This window comes from Panthera leo, chromosome C1 (genome assembly GCF_018350215.1).
Source record: "Panthera leo isolate Ple1 chromosome C1, P.leo_Ple1_pat1.1, whole genome shotgun sequence".
Lineage (NCBI taxonomy): Eukaryota > Metazoa > Chordata > Mammalia > Carnivora > Felidae > Panthera > Panthera leo.
In genome coordinates, this window is record NC_056686.1 from 104,182,824 (window position 1) to 104,202,378 (window position 19,555).

At 43.5% G+C, this 19,555-nt stretch overlaps 3 protein-coding genes across 3 annotated transcripts; 1 reads left to right on the forward strand and 2 right to left on the reverse strand.

Moving 5' to 3' along the window:
• Positions 1-13,441: 13,441 nt before the first annotated feature.
• On the reverse strand, positions 13,442-13,958 carry LOC122228644 (histone H2B type 2-E). Its single transcript, XM_042953797.1, has one exon. The coding sequence runs from the start codon at positions 13,910-13,912 to the stop codon at positions 13,532-13,534; it is 381 nt and encodes a 126-aa protein (XP_042809731.1). The 5' UTR covers positions 13,913-13,958; the 3' UTR covers positions 13,442-13,531.
• A 220-nt stretch (positions 13,959-14,178) lies between these two features.
• Positions 14,179-14,731, forward strand: LOC122228642 (histone H2A type 2-C). The gene has a single exon (XM_042953795.1). It carries the CDS (start codon positions 14,240-14,242, stop codon positions 14,627-14,629), a length of 390 nt encoding a protein of 129 aa, XP_042809729.1. The 5' UTR covers positions 14,179-14,239; the 3' UTR covers positions 14,630-14,731.
• Positions 14,731-15,229, reverse strand: LOC122228643 (histone H2A type 2-B). The gene has a single exon (XM_042953796.1). The coding sequence runs from the start codon at positions 15,176-15,178 to the stop codon at positions 14,786-14,788; it is 393 nt and encodes a 130-aa protein (XP_042809730.1). The 5' UTR covers positions 15,179-15,229; the 3' UTR covers positions 14,731-14,785.
• Between the last annotated feature and the right edge of the window lie 4,326 nt (positions 15,230-19,555).

The window sequence follows — 19,555 nt, forward strand, 5'->3', positions numbered from 1 at the left end:
CACAAAAGCCTTCCCCTTATGTCTTCTCATTTGATTCTACAATAACCCTGGAAAGGAAGTAGGTCTTTTTATTCCTGTTTTACAGATAGGGAAATTTCTGGTGAAGATGAGCCCCCTGGGGATATGGGTCACCCAGCTAAAAAGTGACCAGGATGGAATTTGAGCCTACGCTTTGTGTTTTACTTTTCTTTTGTATTAGGTTCAAGGTTTCCAGGGAAAGTGATTACACATAGATACAAATAATATCAGTATTTGTACTGTAGGGGGGTTAACTGGGTGGCTCAGTCGGTAAGCATCCAACTTCGGCTGAGGTCATGATCTTGCAGTTCATGGGTTCAAGCCCCGCACCAGGCTCTGTGCTGACAGCTCGGAGCCTGGAGCCTGCTTCCGATTCTGTGTCTCCCTCTCTCTCTGCCCCTCCCCCACTCACACTCTGTCTCTCTCTCAAAAATAAATAAACATTAAATATGTATATATTTGTACTATAGAGAAGAGAAAATAATTTTCCCTCTGTCCTTCTGCATTCCTAGCTGAGACTCCCATAATAAAAGACAGATTAACAAGAGAAAATCAAACAGAAATTTATGTATTTATTTATTTTAATATATTTTTTAATGTTTATTTTATTTTTGAGAGAGAAAGACAGAATGCGAGTAGGGGAGGGGCAGAGAGAGAGGGAGACACAGAATCCGAAGCAGGCTCCAGGCTCTGAGCTGTCAGCAACAGAGCCTGGCGCGGGGCTGAAACTCACAGACAGTGAGAAAGTGACCTGAGCCAAAGTTGGACACTCAACCAACAGAGCCACCCAGGTACCTGTAAACAGAAGTTTATTAACATGCATACCTTATGTATACATGGGAGACACCCAGGGAAAAATAATTAACTCCCCAAGGTGGCTTAGAATTCAGACATAAATACCATCTTAATAGTGAAAGAGGAGGGGAACTGGAGGCCTCTTAGGAGACAGTAAATGCCTTTTTAAAAGATGAATGGGCCCTTAGAAGAATACACGGGAGATATGAGAGTTTGTGACAAAGTTTGTCTGGCTGTGGAGTCGAGTTCTCCTGTGATAAGGGGTAATATTCCCTGCTTGATGAAACTCCCAGGAAAGGGACTTATGACAACTGAGTTCCTTCTGGAGGATGTATCTTGAAGCAGGTAAGTGAGGGGAGGGTCAGAGAAAATCTGTCCTTACATTGTTGTTTGAGCCTACAGCTCAAAATATCAATATGCCAAAGTAGCATATATTGGGGGAATATGTTCTGTGACCCTTCCGCACAGTAGAACAAACCTCTTGACCTCAACTCACAGTAAGAAATTCATTTTACATTGCCTTTACACAAGAATATAAATTGAAGGGGCACCTGGGTGGCTTAGTCGGTTAAGCGTCCAACTTCAGCTCAGGTCATGATCTCACGCTTCATGGGTTCGAGCCCCACTTCAGGCTCTGTGCTGACAGCTCAGAGCGTGGAGCCTGCTTCAGATTCTGTGTCTCCCTCTCTCTCTGCCCCTCCCCTGCTCGCACTCTGTCTCTCTCTCTCTCTCTCTCAAAAATAAAATAAACATTAAAAATATATATATAAATTGCAACAAGTTTCACAAAATGATACTATTTGTGATATACTCTATCTTCTTCTTAAAAAAAGGGAAAAGTAAAAAGATGACCTCTATCAAGTAAATCAATTTCATAACCCGCTAATGGTTTACAATCTATAGTTAGGAAAAAACCACTGGCTACAGGAAACTACAAAGAACAAAGTAAAAATCATCTTACTCATGTTTAATAAATCTTAATATTTCTCTGAATATGCCTTCTGAATCTCTCTATGCTTGCACAAACCTATGCCTGTCTTTGTAGGGAGGTAATACCCACCTCAGTAGCTAGAGTAGAAGCCTTATCGTGGTAGATGACTAAAGGAAATGTAGGTTGAGCTCTGTGGGAGCTGAGAGGAAAAGGTCCATTCCAGCTGAGCAAATATGGTGGTGATATTTTGAGCTGGGTTCTAAAGAATATTTAGGTTTTGAGGCATGTTTACATTGGGGGCTAGGAGAAGGTGGTGTAATCCAGGCAGAACAGACAATGAAAACAAAGAAGAACTTTTATGGGGCCACATGTAGCATGGGCAAAGGGCAGTGACGAGAAGTGAGCTTTAGGGGTGCCTCTGGCTCAGTCAATAGAGCATGCAACTCTTGATCTCAGGGTTGTGAGTTTGAGCCCCACGTAGGTGTAGAGATTACTTAAAAAAAAAATCTTAAAAAAAAAAAGTGAGCTTTTAGTACCAGGGACTCCATGCCAAACTAGGGAGAGGCTAGGTTTTATTCTAGAAACAATGTTGGAGCAAAGGATATGAACAGGCAATACACAAGAGAACAAACACAAAAGCTATCGAACTCATGTAGAGATGCTTGAACTGATTAATAATCAAAGAAACAAAAATGAAAAGAATAATGAGATATCACTTTATACCAGCGAGTGTAGAAAAACTCATAAAGTTGGATGACCCAAGGGTTGGTCTGGAAGTAGGCTCAGAGGAGCACTGATACCATGGTGTTGGAAGTCTGGGGCAACCATTCTGGAGGGGAGCTTGGTACTCTTTGTTCAGTTAAGAATAAACAGATTCTGGGCTTGCCTCGTGGCTCAGTCAGTTAAGCTAGGCTTTGGCTGGGGTCATGATCTCACAGTTCGTAAGTTCGAACCCTGCATCTGGCTCTGTGCTGACAGTGCAGAACCTGGAGCCTGCTTGGAGTTCTGTGTCTCCCTCTCTTCCTGCCCCTCTGCCGCCCCTGCTCACACTGTCTCTATCTCTGTCTCTCTCAAAAATACACATTAAAAATTAAAAAAAAAAAAAAAAGAATAAACGGATCTCAATAAGCAGTTCTGTTCCTGGGTTTTTACCTAAAAGATATTCTTACCTAGGTCCATAAGGGAAATGTACAACAATGTTCATTGTAGCACTTTTTGTGATGGGGAGTTAGAGCAAACCTGGATGTTTGTCACTGAGAGTGAGGAGATGAAATGTGGTTTTGCCCATCATGCAGTTTAATGCAGCAGTTCAATCAACAGATTGAATGTTCACATCACAACAGGGATAGCACAGACACAGGTTGCATTCTGTGGGAGATGAATGAGCAGGAAAGGCCAATTTTTAAAATAGGATTAGAGAAGGGAAAAAGCAAAACATAGAATAAGATATAAAACACGATCCCACTTACATATATTCTCAGAGAGTAGAAATTAACTAGAACTGAGAAAGTAAAAATGTGTTCTGCTATTCATCAGGCTGGGATAATAGATACAGCTAGCCAAAGAAATAGCAGGAAACATAGGTCTCAAGGACATGCTGCAGCTATATTGTCACAATCCCCTTCTTTGAATGACTACTGCTTTCTTATTCACTGAGAAATCTGTTCTAAAAGTCACAGACTACCAGAACCTTTTCAGTTTGAAATCACATCAACTAGAATGAAACATCCCCCTCCCGCCAGGAGGACCTAAATCACTTTGACACAGACCTTGATTTTCAACCCAAGTACAAAACTTCAATAAGAGGTTTCTAAACACAACATTCATCTTTATCTTAACTTTGTGGTTTCCAAGGAAACAGGAACCTGGATACACTTCAAAGCCTAATTCTGATGTCCATCCTTTCACACAGGCCTGCTTTGCTTTAAGCCCATCAAAACTCTACAGTCCATGCTTCCCACAACCTATTAACTCTGGTTTTTCCTTGTTTGGTGAGACACTTCACTGTTTCTCTGGTATATGTTCTTCCTCTTTGAAAACTAGTCAGTAAATATGGCTTGATATCAATAAATAGCTAAGTGGTGGTTGCAGGTTGATTAAGATAGGATGATTTTTTTTTCCTATATTTATTTCAGCATTCCTACATTTTTGGTTATTTACAATATTGTTAACTGTTGTAAATGCTGCCTCAATATCTTGCTTCTTTGACATTAGTAGTATAGCATAATGACTGAAAAGAGACTCTGACTTTTAATCTTGGCTTGGCCACTTACTGACATGTGACTTAACCCCTCAGTGGTTCTGTCTCCACATCTGTACAATGGAAATAATGATGCTACCTGCTGATAGGGTTATTAGGTTATTAGATAGATTATTAGGGAAATAAAATGAGGTAATCCAGGGGCGCCTGGGTGGCTCAGTCGTTTAAGCATCCGACTTTGGCTCAGGTCATGATCTTGTGTTTCATGGGTTCAAGCCTGCACTGGGCTCTGTGCTGACAGCGCAGAGCCTGGAGCCTGCTTCGGATTCTGTGTCTCCCCCTCTCTCTGCCTCTCCCCTGCTTGTGCTCTCTCTCTGTCTCTCAAAAAATGAATAAATGTTAAAAAAAAATTTTTTTAAATGAGGTAATCCGTGTAAAGTGTTTAAAACATTGGGGCGCCTGGGTGACGCAGTCGGTTAAGCGTCCGACTTCAGCCAGGTCACGATCTCGCGGTCCGTGAGTTCGAGCCCCGCGTCAGGCTCTGGGCTGATGGCTTGGAGCCTGGAGCCTGTTTCTGATTCTGTGTCTCCCTCTCTCTCTGCCCCTCCCCCGTTCATGCTCTGTCTCTCTCTGTCCCAAAAATAAAATAAAAAATTTAAAAAAATAAAAAAATAAAAAAAATAAAACATTGTCTGGCACCAAAGAAGAATTTTTCTATTGAAAACAATATATATGACATTCTATTTTACCTTTGCATCTATTTAATTACTAGTAAAGTATGTTCTGTAGCTTTTTAGTTTTTATTTTGAAATGGTAATAGACTCACAGGAAGCTGCAAAAACAGTACAAAGAGTTCCATGTGCCCCTCACTAAGCCTCTTCCCATGGTGATGTGTTAAATACCTGCAATGCAATAGCAAAAACCAGAAAATTGACATTGGTACATTACTGTTAACTAATATGCAGACCTTAATGACTTCTCACATGTTTTTTTAACCTGAGTTCATATGCGTGTGTGCATGTAATTCTATGCAATTTTATTCCATGTGTAAATTCGTGTAACCACCACCACAATCAAGATACCGTCCCATTCAGTCATCTCAAAAGAATTTCCCAGTTTCTTCCCAACCACCTCCCATCTCACCCCCATTCCCTGGAAACCATTAATCTATTTATCTCTGTAATTTATTATTTCAAAAATACCATATAAATGCAATATATAGTATGCAAGGATAATTTTTTTTAATTTTTTAATGTTTATTTTTGAGAGAGAGAGAGAGAGAGAGAGAGAGAGAGAGAGAGAGAGAGAGAGAGGGCATGCTAGCAGGGAGGGGCAGAGAGAGGAGATACAACATCTGAAGCAGGCTTCAGGCTCTGAGCTGTCAGCACACAGCCAGACACGGGGCTCGAACTCACGGAGTGCGAGATTGTGACCTGAGCTAAAGTTGGATGCCTAACCCACTGAGCCACCCAGGCACCCCAAGAATAATTATTTTTAATGCATAGAAAGCAATACACCTTTTGCACAAACACATAGAAGCAAAATTAGAATGATTGTCTGCAAGGGAGTAAAAAATAAACATACAAAGGAATAATAAATAAGAAAAAAGGGCAGTGGCTCTACTAAATATATACAGCAAATACAGTAAAAGATCCTCAGATTATGTGTGATTTGCAAATTTCAGAAAAATAAGAGTAACATTTAGGAGCACCAATTTATCCTGCATGGCTCAGTCAGAGTAAAGATTAAGAGGGTCAGAATAACCTTCCCCAAATACTGCTCTTGACTTGCTCAGTAACCCATGCCAACTGTCCAGGGCCAATCCTCTGTACTCTCATCACCTGATTTCACACCCCTCCATGACCCAGTCAGTCCTCCTTGAAGAGCCTGACTGGCTCTCCTGACCTGGCTGAGGACCTAATCTATGACAGAGGCCTCAGCAGCAAAATTGACTAGTTAGGAAAATCACTTCAGAGCATAACTCTTTTAAAGTTGATGTTCACGATTTTTTAAGTGATTGTACTAGCAGAATCCCAATCCTAGACCTGTAGGTCCATACACAAGTCCCAGGAACACTTGGAGTCCATTGTTGCTGTCTAGTTTGAGTGCTGGTTATATTGTTGAAGATGTTTTATTTATTTTTTTTATTTAAAATTTTTAACGTTTATTTATTTTTGAGACAGAGAGAGGACAGATCGCAAGCAGAGGAGGGGCAGAGAGAGAAGGAGACGCAGAATCTGAAGCAGCTCCAGGCTCTGAGCTGTCAGCACAGAGCCCAACACAGGGCTCGAACCCACAAACAGATCTTGACCTGAGCTTAAGTCAGGTGCTTAACCGACTAGCCACCCAGGCACCCCTCTTGAAGATTTTTTAAACTGTTTTTCAGAATTAATGAAGATGAATTGAGGGTCTACTAGATGCCAAGCATTAGGATAGTTATTTGAAGCATTATTTTCACCAAAAATATTCTCACAGCACCGGGTTTTGGTTTTTGTTTTTGTTTTTCCTTAAGGCCAATAACCCCACTGTCCAAATAACCTCTGCTGACAATGATTTCAAGCATACATTCATGAAAAATTCAAATAATATTGAAAGATATAAAGAAAAAGTAAAATCCTCCTTCTGGGCTACCCACACTCTTCTCCTTATGACTAGCCACTATTATGAGTTTTATCATATGAAATTCCAGAAAAATATTTCCTTCATATATGCATGTATACATACCAATACATACATACACTTTTTTATTTATATCAAAAGGGATCCTGTCACTCTCTTTTCACCTATTAGATAGTTAAGTACTTTCTGAGTGTTTAATATTAAAAATAATACTGCTTTCTCTTTATTGAAGCTTGCCAGCTAATAAAATTAAGGGGGAGTGCTAGAATATCATTTTTCAGCCACTAATGAATTAAAGGATCCAAGCATTAAGCATCAACAGCTATTGTCACAAAAAGGGGAGCAACTACACATTGTGTGTCTCCTGATAGAGAAAAAAAAAAAAAAAATAGCACCACCTGTGCAGCAGTCTTGCCAGAAAGTACAAAAATGAATCTAAATCTAATCACCTTCTGCTCCATTTATTCTGTTTCTACAGGAAACATAAAGGGACAAAGAATCACAACAAACTACATCACAGGGAAGCCATAGGCAAAATCCCAACTGGAAAACTCTACAGGAAAAACAACCATGTCTCTTTAACAAAGAAATTACACGAAAATAGGGATGGCGGCACCTGGGGAGGCTCAGTCCGTCAAGCGATTAAGCGATTAAGCGTCTGACTCCGGCTCAGGGCATCATCTCTCAGTTCGTGGGTTCGAGCCCCGTGTCGGGCTCTGGGCTGACAGCTCGGAGCCTGGAGCCTGCTTCTGATTGTGTGTCTCCTTCTCTCTCTACCCCTCCCCTACTCACGCACTCTCTCTCACTCTCAAAAATAAACATTTAAAAAAGAAAAAAAGGGGGCACCTGGGTGGCTCAGTCGGTTGAGCGTCTGACTCTGGCTCAGGTTACGATCTCACAGTTTGTGAGTTCAAGCCCGCATCAGGGTCTGTGCTGACAGCTCAGAGCCTGGAGCCTGCTTCAGAGTCTGTGTCTCCCTCTCTCTATGCCCCTTCCCTGCTCATGCTCTCTCTGTCTCTCAAAAATGAATAAACATTAAAAAAAATTTTTTAAATAATTAAAAAAAGAAAAAAATAGAGATGGATGGGAAACATATATTAGAGTTGAAAGACGTGTCAACCAACCATTATGTTCAGAACTTATTTGGATTCAGATTTAAACCAAGCATTTTTTTTAAAGCTGTGACATGTAGATTAAGTTTAACACCAACTGGGTATTTGATGAATTAAGGAACTATTGTTAATTTGTTTAGATGTGACTTGGTATTGTGGTCCTTGTCTTTTAGAGATACATAAGGAAATATTTATGGATGAAATAATATGCTGTCTGTGATCTGCTTCAAAATGATACAGGACAGACAGTCTTAAGTTGGTAATTGATGAAGTTGGGTAATGGGTATCTTCCCCTCTGTGTATATGTTTTAATTTCTCAATTATCAAGAATTAAAAATATGCTTTTAATAAAAAGCTGCTGTTGGGACACCTGGGTGGCTCAGTCGGTTAAGCGGCTGTCTTTTGATTTAGGTTCAGGTCATGATCTCAGTTTGTGACTTCCAAACTTTGCGCTTGGAATTCTGTTCCTCTGTCTCTGCTCCTCCCTGGCTCCCGCACCCACACACTCTCTCTCTCTCTTTCAAAAGTAAATAAATAGGGGCGCCTGAGTAGCTCAGTCGGTTAAGCGGCCAACTTCGGCTCAGGTCATGATCTAGCCCTCAGTGAGTTTGAGCCCCGCGCCGGGCTCTGTGCTGACAGCTCAGAGCCTGGAGCCTGTTTCAGATTCTGTGTCTCCCTCTCTCTGACCCTCCCCTGTTCATACTCTGTCTCTTCCTGTCTCAAAAATAAATAAAACGTTAAAAAAAATTTTAATAAATAAACTTTTTAAAAAGTAGAGGGGTGCCTGGGTGGCTCAGTCAATTAAGTGTCTGACTCCCATTTCGGCTCAGGTCATGATCTCGCGGTTGGTTGGTGAGTACGAGCTCCGAATCTGGCTGTGCGCTGATGGCACAGAGCTTGCCTGGGAGACTTCTGTCTCTCCTCTCTGCCCCTCCCCCGCTTGTGCGCGTGCGCGCGCTCTCTCAAAATAAACTTTAAAAACAATTTTTTAATAATAAAAAAGTAGGAAAAAATAGAAAATAGAAATAAAAAGCTGCTATTTACCCTCCCTGCATAAGTATCTTGGAGGATTTTGTGTAGACATTTTTGTTTTGTTTCGTATATGAAAAGGGAATTGTGATATTGTTACATTACCCACTAAAAAGTTTGCACCACATTCTTCTCCCACTAATAGTGTATAAGACTACCCCATTTCTCTAACCTTAACCAGCACTGGACATTAGCAAACCTTTACATTTGACCTATTATGAATCTCACAGACCCCTCGAAATCTCATGGTTCCTGAGAGTGCCATGGTGGCTGGTATCAGCCTGGATGGCCTGATGCAGCCATTTCTATGTTAAGGGATACCCCATTGCAATGAATGGATACCCATTTGAGGGCCAGGGTGCCATCTGCCCCAGAAAGTGCTTTAATGGACATAGACCCTGTGGCCTCTGAGACTGTGTTTTCACTGCCATTTGTGTTTTCACTGCTATTTGGCTCCTTCCTGTCTCCATAGTCACATTAGCTTAGAAGCTAATAGGGTTCTCTAAAGTCTGTTTCCATATGTCTGGTCTAATCTGGCAAGGTCTGGGCTCTGCCTTCCGGTGTAAACTCGTTTTACTGTGCTCTCCTCCTTGCCCTCCAAACGCTACCTAAACTTGTCCTCTAAACTGCTTCTTGCAGTTCCTCCTACTTCTCTGAGCCAGCTGGCTTTTGCTCTCCCCCAGGCCTTTGCCCATGCCACCCATGGCCTGGAACACTCTTCCTTCCCATCCACCTCAGGCCTCATCCTAAAGTCCCCTCCTCCCAGAGGCCTTCCTCGCCCCCACCAATGTCAAGTTAGGCCTCCCTCCATCGCACTATCTGTGCGGGCACTTATCCCACTTAACACTCATCATACTTTATTATAGTCACTGGTTTAATATCCAACTTCTCTCCTAGGCACTAAAAGTCCAGGGAGGCAGAAGCCACTCTGTTCTGTTGAATCTTGTATGCTCACTGCCCAGCAGATTGCCTGATATCTAACACACTCAACCAATTTTTGAATGAAAAAATGAATCAATGATATCATATCTAGCAATGCTTAGGAGTCAGAGAAGAGGAATGATCCTAGAGAGCCTTTCTTATAGAACTTAATATCAATAGATACTTAATAGATTTACAAAATTAGTAGACACAGATTTTCCATTGCCCATATGAAATGATGAAACCTAGTCTCCCTAGGCACAGGGACAGTCTTGCAGTTAAGGGTCACTTGCTGAAACCCAAACAGAGCTGCCCTTCAGGCTTACTACTCTCTGTGTCAGAATTACTGATTACCTGTACTATGAGCTATGTTAACCTCCCTCTTAAAGAAAGGTCCCCTCCCCAGGCCACATTGTGAAACCAAATATGATAAGAATTACTGATAAATTTTTACGTTTTCTGTTTTATTTTATTTTTTTTCTCTTGAAGGCCAAACTGAGGCAGTGATACAGGCCACTGGAGGTTTATCAGCAGGTAGGTGATGAGGTCAGACCTGTGCTTGGAAGATTACTCTAGCAGGAGAACATGGAATATCCGAGAGGTTTGAGCCTAGAAGAGGTGAGGTGCAACCCTAACACTTTCTCCCACTTGAATAGAACAGGTGCGTGCAAGTGGGTATGATAGAGAAATGAAGGAAGAGATGTCATTTGAGCTGGAAGGTATGACTTTGGCTTGAAAGAAAACTCTGGCCAAGCCAGAAGGAAGGAGCAATCCAATCCAGACCTGGGAAGGAGCAAATGGGTTTAGTGGAAGGTGAACAGACCATTTGAAGCAGAGCAGAAAACCCACCTAACCCTAGAGGAGAGCAGTAGAAGACACAGCTATAAAAGGAGGAAGAGGCAGATTTTGGAAAGCTTTGAATATCAAGCTTTTTAAAAATGTGTGTTGGGTTATAGCTCCACCACTTACTTCCTAAACAATCCTGGACAAGTTATTTAACTTCTCTGAGGCTGTTTCCTTTATCTAGAAAATAAGGATGATGATAATGGAATCTACTTCAGTGGTGCCAGTTATAGATCGAATGATGCAATGCAGAGAACCATGAAGTAGTTAAGTGCTCAATAAGTAGAGGCAATTATTATAACAATCATTGTTAACCCCAACATAAGCAAATAGACAACAGATGTCTGAGCAGGAGAAAGAAGTGATGAAAAAGGTTCTTTAGGAAGATTAAACTCACTATCACTAATTAGCTCCCCTCTGGAGTTAAAATTTCAAATTCTATCACCTCTTCCCCTTCCCCACTCTGCAGTTTCCTTGCTAGTGAACACCATGCCCAGGAGGAGCCTGAAACCAGTAACCAAGACTCTCTCATATTAGTGAAGGGATTCCAACTGATAAGCAAGTTGAGATATGGCCTCTGCGATGGAGAACCAGAACCCCCTCAGTCCCCTCCCCAAGGATTTCAGCCACCACCACCACCATAGATTTATATACGGGGCACATCCTGAAAAGAATAAAGCAGGTGATATTCCTTTTAATTGTAAAGCATAGATAATTTCTTCCCAAAATCCAAGGAGGGATCCAGGTTTTCAGAGATTGATCTTACTCTCTCAAATCCCTTAAATCCTGAACTAGCAGTTTATTCTCTGGAGAGTTTCTGAGGAGAAGTCTTTCTATGCCTCAGTTTCCTCAACTATAAAATGGGAGATAAGAATGATAACTATTTCATGAGGTTCTTGTGAGGATTAAATGAGTCAATATGTATAAAGGGCCTGGAGAACATTGTCTGGCACATACTAAGTGCTCTATAGGTGTTAGCTAAACTTTCTTAAGGACTTTATTTCTTCTACCTTGTTTATAATGCTTGTTATTTGTGGTCATGTCTTTTTAAATGACTAAACATTAACAGTGTCCTCATAACAAGCTACTTCAACCCCAGTGCACCTCTTGGGTAGAAGTAATTTTGGCCAATGGTTTATAAATATTTATCCTTTTCCACAGACCCAGCAGTGGTTGTATCTGTTTACTTCATTTAATGAGAAAATATATTGCAGATAAAAAGAAAGCAGCCAAGCTTTTAAATTAATCGGTAATTTTATTAATACAATAGCATCTACACACACTTGAAAACACACATGTGGGAAACAGAAGACTTATTCAGTTCATGATGTCTGGAGTCCATCTGAATTCACAAAACTCTTAGGATCAAGCCCAGAACCCCTTAGCCAAAAGCAGAGTTGAATAACTGATCAGTGTCTTCATCAGCAAAATCAAGGCTTGGACAGAAAGACTGTGAACATTCTGTAATCACACAAAATAAAACTAAAATGCAATTGTCCACGCATTTGAGGATACAAAGGTGGAAAAGTTGGCTGCATGACCAGTGAACCAATCCCATTGCTTTTCTCAACCTCCTTTGCAAAAGGGTTATTAACCTTGCCTGTCTTACAGGGTCTATCTTTTCAGGGCTTCCTGATAAATGAGAAGGTGAGTGTAAATTAAATGCTCATCTCCATGGGGAACAGAGGATCAGGGTGGAAGTGATGGGTTTCAGAAAAGGAGACTGGAAAAGGATTCAATGCTCTGAATTTAACGAAAATCCAAAAGAGGTTACGCTACACTAAGGAGCGTAAAGGGAGAACCAACCATTGTCACCTATTTGGCGCAAAAAGAATCTTAACACGGGCCTCCTCAGAGATCTTGCCCTGAGGTGACCACGGACGGACTTGGGCAAAGAGCTCCAAAAACATTTCCATTTTCATGTCTTCACATGTATCTAATGGAAATGAACGGCACCCATCCATCCACGGGAGCGATTAAGAAAAGGATGGGGTGGGAAAATTAATTCGACAGATCTTAATAATTCAGTAAGTATTTAAGTGTCCGCTTTGTGCCAGGCACTGATTGGCATGGACAATACAGAAAAACAGACCAGCAAAGTCTCTGTTAAGGGCTTGAGAACAAAGACCATATCTAAGAAACGAACCAATTTCTGACGGCTGCTAGGAGGAAGAGAAAACCATGAGACCGGATGACAGGCAGGAACAAGAGGCGCAAATTCCTGAGTGGGACTTGGGAAGGCCTCCGAGAGGTGGCTTTTGAGCCCAGACCTCAATGACCAGCGCCGTGCAGTGACCTAAAACCGGAGCGTTCCGAGAAGAATTAAATGCAAAAACGATCCACAAACCGAGAAATAACAGGGATTTCAAAGACCCAAAGTAAGCAGCGGAAACCAGAATCTACAAATTCCGGAGCCGGCGGGTGATTTTAAATATTCATGTCGTCCAATCAGGGAAAGGCTAGGACCCGGCAGCACAGGCTCCACCCTTAACGCCCAGACCGCTGGGATCCACAGGAGGCCACACCGCAGGGCAGAACTGGTGACTGGGCACCCAGGCAGATGCCAAACGCTCGGAAGAATTCTTCAGCGCTCTGACGCAATATCCGCGGCCCCCGGGGCTTAGTTGTCCTGGGACTCTTTCTTAAGTGAGGATGACCGAAATCACTCATTTCGTTTTAGAACACCGATGAAACATACACCCAACAGAACGACCAGGACACAATAATCTAGGGACGGAAGGTGAGGAGGAACAGATTCTCCAATATCTTAATTCGAAAGGATTTCTAGAAAAACTAAGACAGTTAAAAGTTTTTAAGACGCGCTCTAGATTAAAAAGCAAAGCCAGTCACGCGCCAGGAGTCTCAAGTTTAAGAAAGGCTTAGATACTACGTGTGCCATCTTCCATGACCTTTCGCAAGTAAAACAACTTACTTTGTGAGAAAGAAGTGAGGGGAAAATAAGTGAACAAAGCTCTTTTCTGGTGATTAGGTGGGTGGCTCTGAAAAGAGCCTTTGGAGTCAAGCGGCCGGCGACCCGTGCGAGCGCCGTGTCCCGGCAGGGACTCACTTGGAGCTGGTGTACTTGGTGACGGCCTTGGTGCCCTCGGACACGGCGTGCTTGGCCAGCTCGCCGGGCAGTAGCAGGCGCACGGCCGTCTGGATCTCCCGGGACGTGATGGTCGAGCGCTTGTTGTAATGCGCCAGGCGGGAGGCCTCGCCGGCGATGCGCTCGAAGATGTCGTTGACGAACGAGTTCATGATGCCCATGGCCTTGGACGAGATGCCAGTGTCGGGGTGCACCTGCTTGAGCACCTTGTACACGTAGATGGAGTAACTCTCCTTGCGGCTGCGCTTGCGCTTCTTGCCATCCTTCTTTTGGGCTTTGGTGACAGCCTTTTTCGAGCCCTTCTTGGGCGCGGGAGCGGATTTTGCCGGCTCAGGCATTGTACAACACCACACGCGTTAGCAAAGAAAAGAAGTGCGAGAATGGGCGGGCCTGATCCTTTTATAACCACCGTATGCAAATTAGGGCTCCAAAAGTCCTTCATTTCCATTGGGCCTTGCAGGGACCTTGCGTTATCAGTAATAACTACGTAACAGCACCTACTCTTGGCCTTATTGGCTAGTTCTGGAGCCAATTTAGGACCAATGAAAAACTCGTTCCTGACCCCACCCCTAGCAAAGCTTATAAAGGCTTTTCAATCGCTGATCTTTCAATCCTGTTTTGTTGTGAGGTTCAGAGCTTTAGGTGTTGTAGCCTCACCTTCAGTCATGTCGGGTCGCGGAAAGCAGGGAGGCAAGGCCCGCGCTAAGGCTAAGTCGCGCTCGTCCCGCGCCGGCCTGCAGTTCCCGGTGGGCCGAGTGCACCGCCTGCTGCGCAAGGGCAACTACGCCGAGCGGGTGGGGGCCGGCGCGCCGGTCTACATGGCGGCGGTGCTGGAGTATCTGACGGCGGAAATTCTGGAGCTGGCGGGGAACGCGGCCCGCGACAACAAGAAGACGCGCATCATCCCCCGCCACCTGCAGCTGGCCATCCGCAACGACGAGGAACTGAACAAGCTGTTGGGCAAAGTCACCATCGCCCAGGGCGGCGTGCTGCCTAACATCCAGGCCGTTCTCTTACCAAAGAAAACCGAAAGCCACAAAGCCAAAAGCAAATAAACCATGACAAGCCAAAGACCAAAGGCTCTTTTTAGAGCCACCCAAATTTTCAAAAAAAGAGCTAATGCGCTATTTCGTGATCAGCCCCTCGTTTGACACTTTGGTGGCTCTTAAAAGAGCCTTTGGGGTTAGTGGGGATGGTCTCAAGCTTCCTAATTACTTGTTCTTGCCAGGTTTGTGACTCTCCGTTTTCTTGGGCAACAAGACCGCCTGTATATTGGGCAAGACGCCGCCCTGGGCAATGGTGACACCCCCGAGTAACTTGTTGAGCTCTTCGTCATTTCTCACGGCTAGCTGCAAATGGCGAGGGATGATGCGCGTCTTCTTGTTGTCGCGGGCCGCGTTCCCCGCCAGCTCCAGGATTTCCGCCGTCAGGTACTCCAGCACTGCCGCCAGGTACACCGGCGCGCCGGCCCCCACCCGCTCGGCGTAGTTGCCCTTGCGCAGCAGGCGGTGCACTCGGCCCACCGGGAACTGCAGGCCGGCGCGGGACGAGCGCGACTTGGCCTTGGCGCGAGCTTTACCTCCCTGCTTTCCGCGTCCAGACATTACGGCCAAAACTGCAGTTACAGCTTCTTATTCAAGGAGAAGGAAGTGGAAAGGATAACCAATTTGGTGTAATTTATAAGAGCTACCGGGAGGGGTAAAGGGAAGTAGACCAATCAAACAGCCAATCGGAAGGCAGAAAGCGGACTCTTCGTTTGCATCCTGCACTACAAGGAAATGACGGATTTCGTACGTACCTACCAATCGCTGGGAGCCACATTAAAGCTCCTAATTTGCATGAGAGGATTTTTAAAGAAAGAAAGGTTTCGGACAAAACGCTGGTTTTGCGTTTTACTGAGTGGCAATTTTTGTTTTCAGTTTAGAGAAGGCGAGGCGGAGGTAGGTGGGGGGTGGGGAGAGGGGGGAGAGAATTGGTTCTTTTTTTTCCAGTTTAGAGCTAGAAGGGAAATCCTAAAAAGGACCCAAAAGGCCTGCAGAGGGGCCTCCAGCAGATGCAGAGTTGTTCCCACTCAAGGGTAGGGATTCTGAAGCCAGTTATCCCCTTGAGCCTTAAATTACTCTCCAAGTCCCGCCTTTTCTGTCTCTTCACAGCCAAACTCCCAGAAAAATTACTAAGGCCGTCTGCTTTCAATGCAATTTAGTCGTGGCCTTCGGTGTGGCTTAGCCCCACCCCCAGCCTTCCCCGCTCCTCGGAATACACTGTAACCAAGGACTGAAAAAGATCTGTCTTCCTCCTCTGGACCTCCAGGAGGCATCCGATTACCGCCTTGAAACTTGCTCCTTTGGCTTTCAAAATGTCCCCCGACTTTCCCCATCCTGCTCCTTTTCCTCTACCTGGCCCTAAATTCCCGTGTCTGTCTGGACTCTGCCCCCTACACAAAACCCCCCTCCATTCTTCGCTCTTCCTGAAGAGTCTTCCCACTTCCATGCTTTCAACTATCCCAGATTTGTTCTAGAAGCTCAGACCCTTACACCAAACTGCTTAGTGGGTACCTCAACTCATTTGTCCCAACAACTCGTCCAATCCAGATGCAAACTTACCCAAACAACCGCCTACCTCCTCTGTTTGCTCTTTATGGTCAAATTACACTTAGAATCCACTCACCTGCATCTCAACAGGGTATCTGGCTACTTACTTAGCATCTCTTCAGTTTTTAATCCATGTTCCTGTCTGCTTCCTCACTGCTCTCTTAGATTTCAGCAACAGCCCTGTAACACTTGTTTTCCTAATCTTCCAACTGCCTTCTAAAGAAACTTTCTGGAAAGTTGTTTCTTCCTCCTCAGCCTCCCATCCTGGGTGGTTCTACATCCCTCACACCATTTGCACCCTCTCCTGAGTGTTCCATGAGGACTGGAGGACTTAAATCCTATTCATCGAGCCCATTTCTGATGTCCTCTCTTTTATCCTCACCTTTATTGAACTGACATTTATCAAGTACATGCTACCTACCACACAATGGGTATACAGATAAGTGAGACTAGTGCAAAGAGCTGTCATGAGATGCTTCTAGAAAATAGAGGAAATCTCAAGTCTGCAAGTTAATATCAGCTATCTATAGCTGGTAAGAATGTTGGTATAAACATGTGAAACACCCAGATCCAATCAAAGGTGATGGGAGAGTGCTTTTTCAATAGCAGAATGTACCTGAAGGTAATTCTAACTCAATCAATTATATCATTTCAGAAGATGCATGTGTTAATAGAAAGATGTAGTCCACACAGAGTGTAAATGAGGCAATTACAATAGGAATGTGTTGTTTCTCCAGCACTGTGAATACACACACACACACACACACACACACACACACACACACACAACCAAGGGTCCTTGGTTGTGAAATCATCAGCCTTTCTTACAACCTGGATGAAATATTTCTGAAGACTGCCCAACTCTCTTAGCTCAGATACTGGGCTCGACAACTTTCTGATTATTCTACTTCAAGATAAAAATATGAGACTGAGAATGCATGAGCTAGTTATAAGATACATCACTAGAAGTTAATGAATTTGCACCCTAGACTATTCATAAATTTCTTGTCTGTTTTGTTAGTGTGAGTCTCTCCCCAATGAGCCAATCAACGCTGGAAGTTCTGACAGTGTCAACTTTTCAGACCTACAGGGTCTGAACCCAGACAGTCCAAATGGGGGGGGGGGGGGGGGGGCTACTATAACTCTGGTAGCTTGAGAGACCCTGCTTGAGGGGGCACTGACCTCCCCAACTCTTCCACTTTTTATCTCTTTTTTACCTCTATCACAATGACTCTGTGCTGTTAGGAAAGATGAAGGGCAAAGAGAATATATGGAACCTTATGTGATAAGCCCTATGATGGGGGCTACCTATGAAGTAGATGTAACTGTTTCGCAGAAAAGGAAAGTAAGGTTCAGAGAAGTTAGGGCACTTGCTGAAGGTGACATGGCCATTTACTAAGACATGATTAGAACTCAGGTCTGCCTGACTCAAAAATTGTGCTCTTTACACTACTTCACTCACTAGATGTTGGGCTTCACGAGCCACTTAACTTACACAGCCTCCCCTTCTTCCTCTGGTAAAGAGAGAAAGAGAATGAGAGAAAATTAGATTTAATATTTTAGATTCCATCCAGCTATAAAACCTTATTAGATCAATTTAGATAGGCCAATCTCCCACAAATTATACCAGGCTCAATTACTATCTATTGCTCCCCAGAGCTCTTTTCCCAGCATTCTTACCAGAGCTATTAAAACGTGAAGTAGAGCAGGCCATCCGTAAAAGTAGTACACCATCACAGACAAACAGACTGGATCTTACCTCCTTTAACAAAAAGGCAACCGGGATTTTTAACCAAAGGCAACTGAGTTCCTTCCCAAGGAATCCAGTTAATCAAACCGTTATTTTGCCTTCTAGCCCCATTCCATAGTCCTCTCTCTTCCCCTCTCCCTCCACCTCTGTCACCACAACCACCACCTCCAGCCTCCTCCATACTGAGCTGCACACCATTCAGTTAGGACCTTTCCATAGGTCCCTAACGTTGCATGTACACTTGCCTTTGATTAGAAGGCTTCATCTTCCTCTTGACCTGGCAAAACCCTCCTCATCCTTTGAGTTTCAGCCCAGACATCACCTCCTCCTTCATGAGGCCTTCCCTACTCCCATACGCACACAGCCTCAGTGTACCCACCTCTGTGTTCAAATCCTGGTGATAGTGCTTACCACTCTGCTTTGGCTTTGGTCTCACTTCCTTTCTGTAACCACCTCAAGGGAGAGACCATCTTTGAATCTTCTTCATCTTCTTCATCTTTGAATCTGAGTCCTTAATTCCTTCTACCTGGCTCTTAAAAAGGTAATTAAATGTTTTCGGCATGAATACATGAAATAACACTCTTAAGGAATTAGTGTCTTCTTTTCAAAAATATTTCTCTTTACTCGAGAACCATTCTCCAAATGCCACCTATAAATAGTAGACTGTGATAGCCAGAGTGATGGAAGATATACTGGAAGCTCGTCAATTAAACAACTAAATATATATATATATATATATATATATATATATATATATATATATATATCCAGCCATAACAGACTTGTTAGAATAAATGATGATAAATGTAAAGAACCTAATACAGAGCCCGGAACCTGAGAGGTCCCAAAGCTGTATTAGGAGGCCAAATAGCTTAATGTTTAAGAACCCAAATTCTACAGCCTGACTCTGCATTGTTTACCAGATATGTGATCATGGGCAAGTTACCTAACCTCTAAGCGTCTCTGCTTCCTCACTGGTAAATCAAAAGTAATAACAGTAGATGGAGCACCTGGGTGGCTCAGTTAGTTAAGTGTCATACTTCAGCTCAGGTCAGGATCTTGCAGTTCATGGGTTCGAGCCCCACATCAGGCTCTGCACTGACAGCAGCAGAGTCTTCTTTGGATCCTCTGTCTCCCTCGCTCTCTGCCCCTCCCCTGCTCACTCTCTCTCAAAACTAACAAACATAAAAAAAAAAGTAATATTAGGTACTTCATGGGGCTGTTGTAAAAATTAAGAGAGTTCATAAATGTAAAACATTTAGAAAAGTACCTAGCACCAACAGAGCAGGGGCATCCCCAAAATTCTTTGAACCAATTATTCTTTTAAAAAATTTTTTTTTATGTTTATTTATGTTTGAGAGAGAGAGGGACAGAGTGCAAGTGGAGGAGGGACAGAGAGAGAAGGAGATACAGAATCCGAGGCAGGCTCTAGGCTCTGAGCTGTCCACACAGAGCTCGACGCAGGGCTTGAACTCACAAACCGTGAGATCGTGACCTGAGCCGAAGTCGGATGCTCAACCTACTGAGCCACCCAGGTGCCCCTGAACCAATTTTTCATTTCAAAAATAAACATTAGGGGGACCCCTGAGTGACTCAGTCTGCTAGGTGTCTGACTCTTGATTTTGGCTGAGGTCATGATC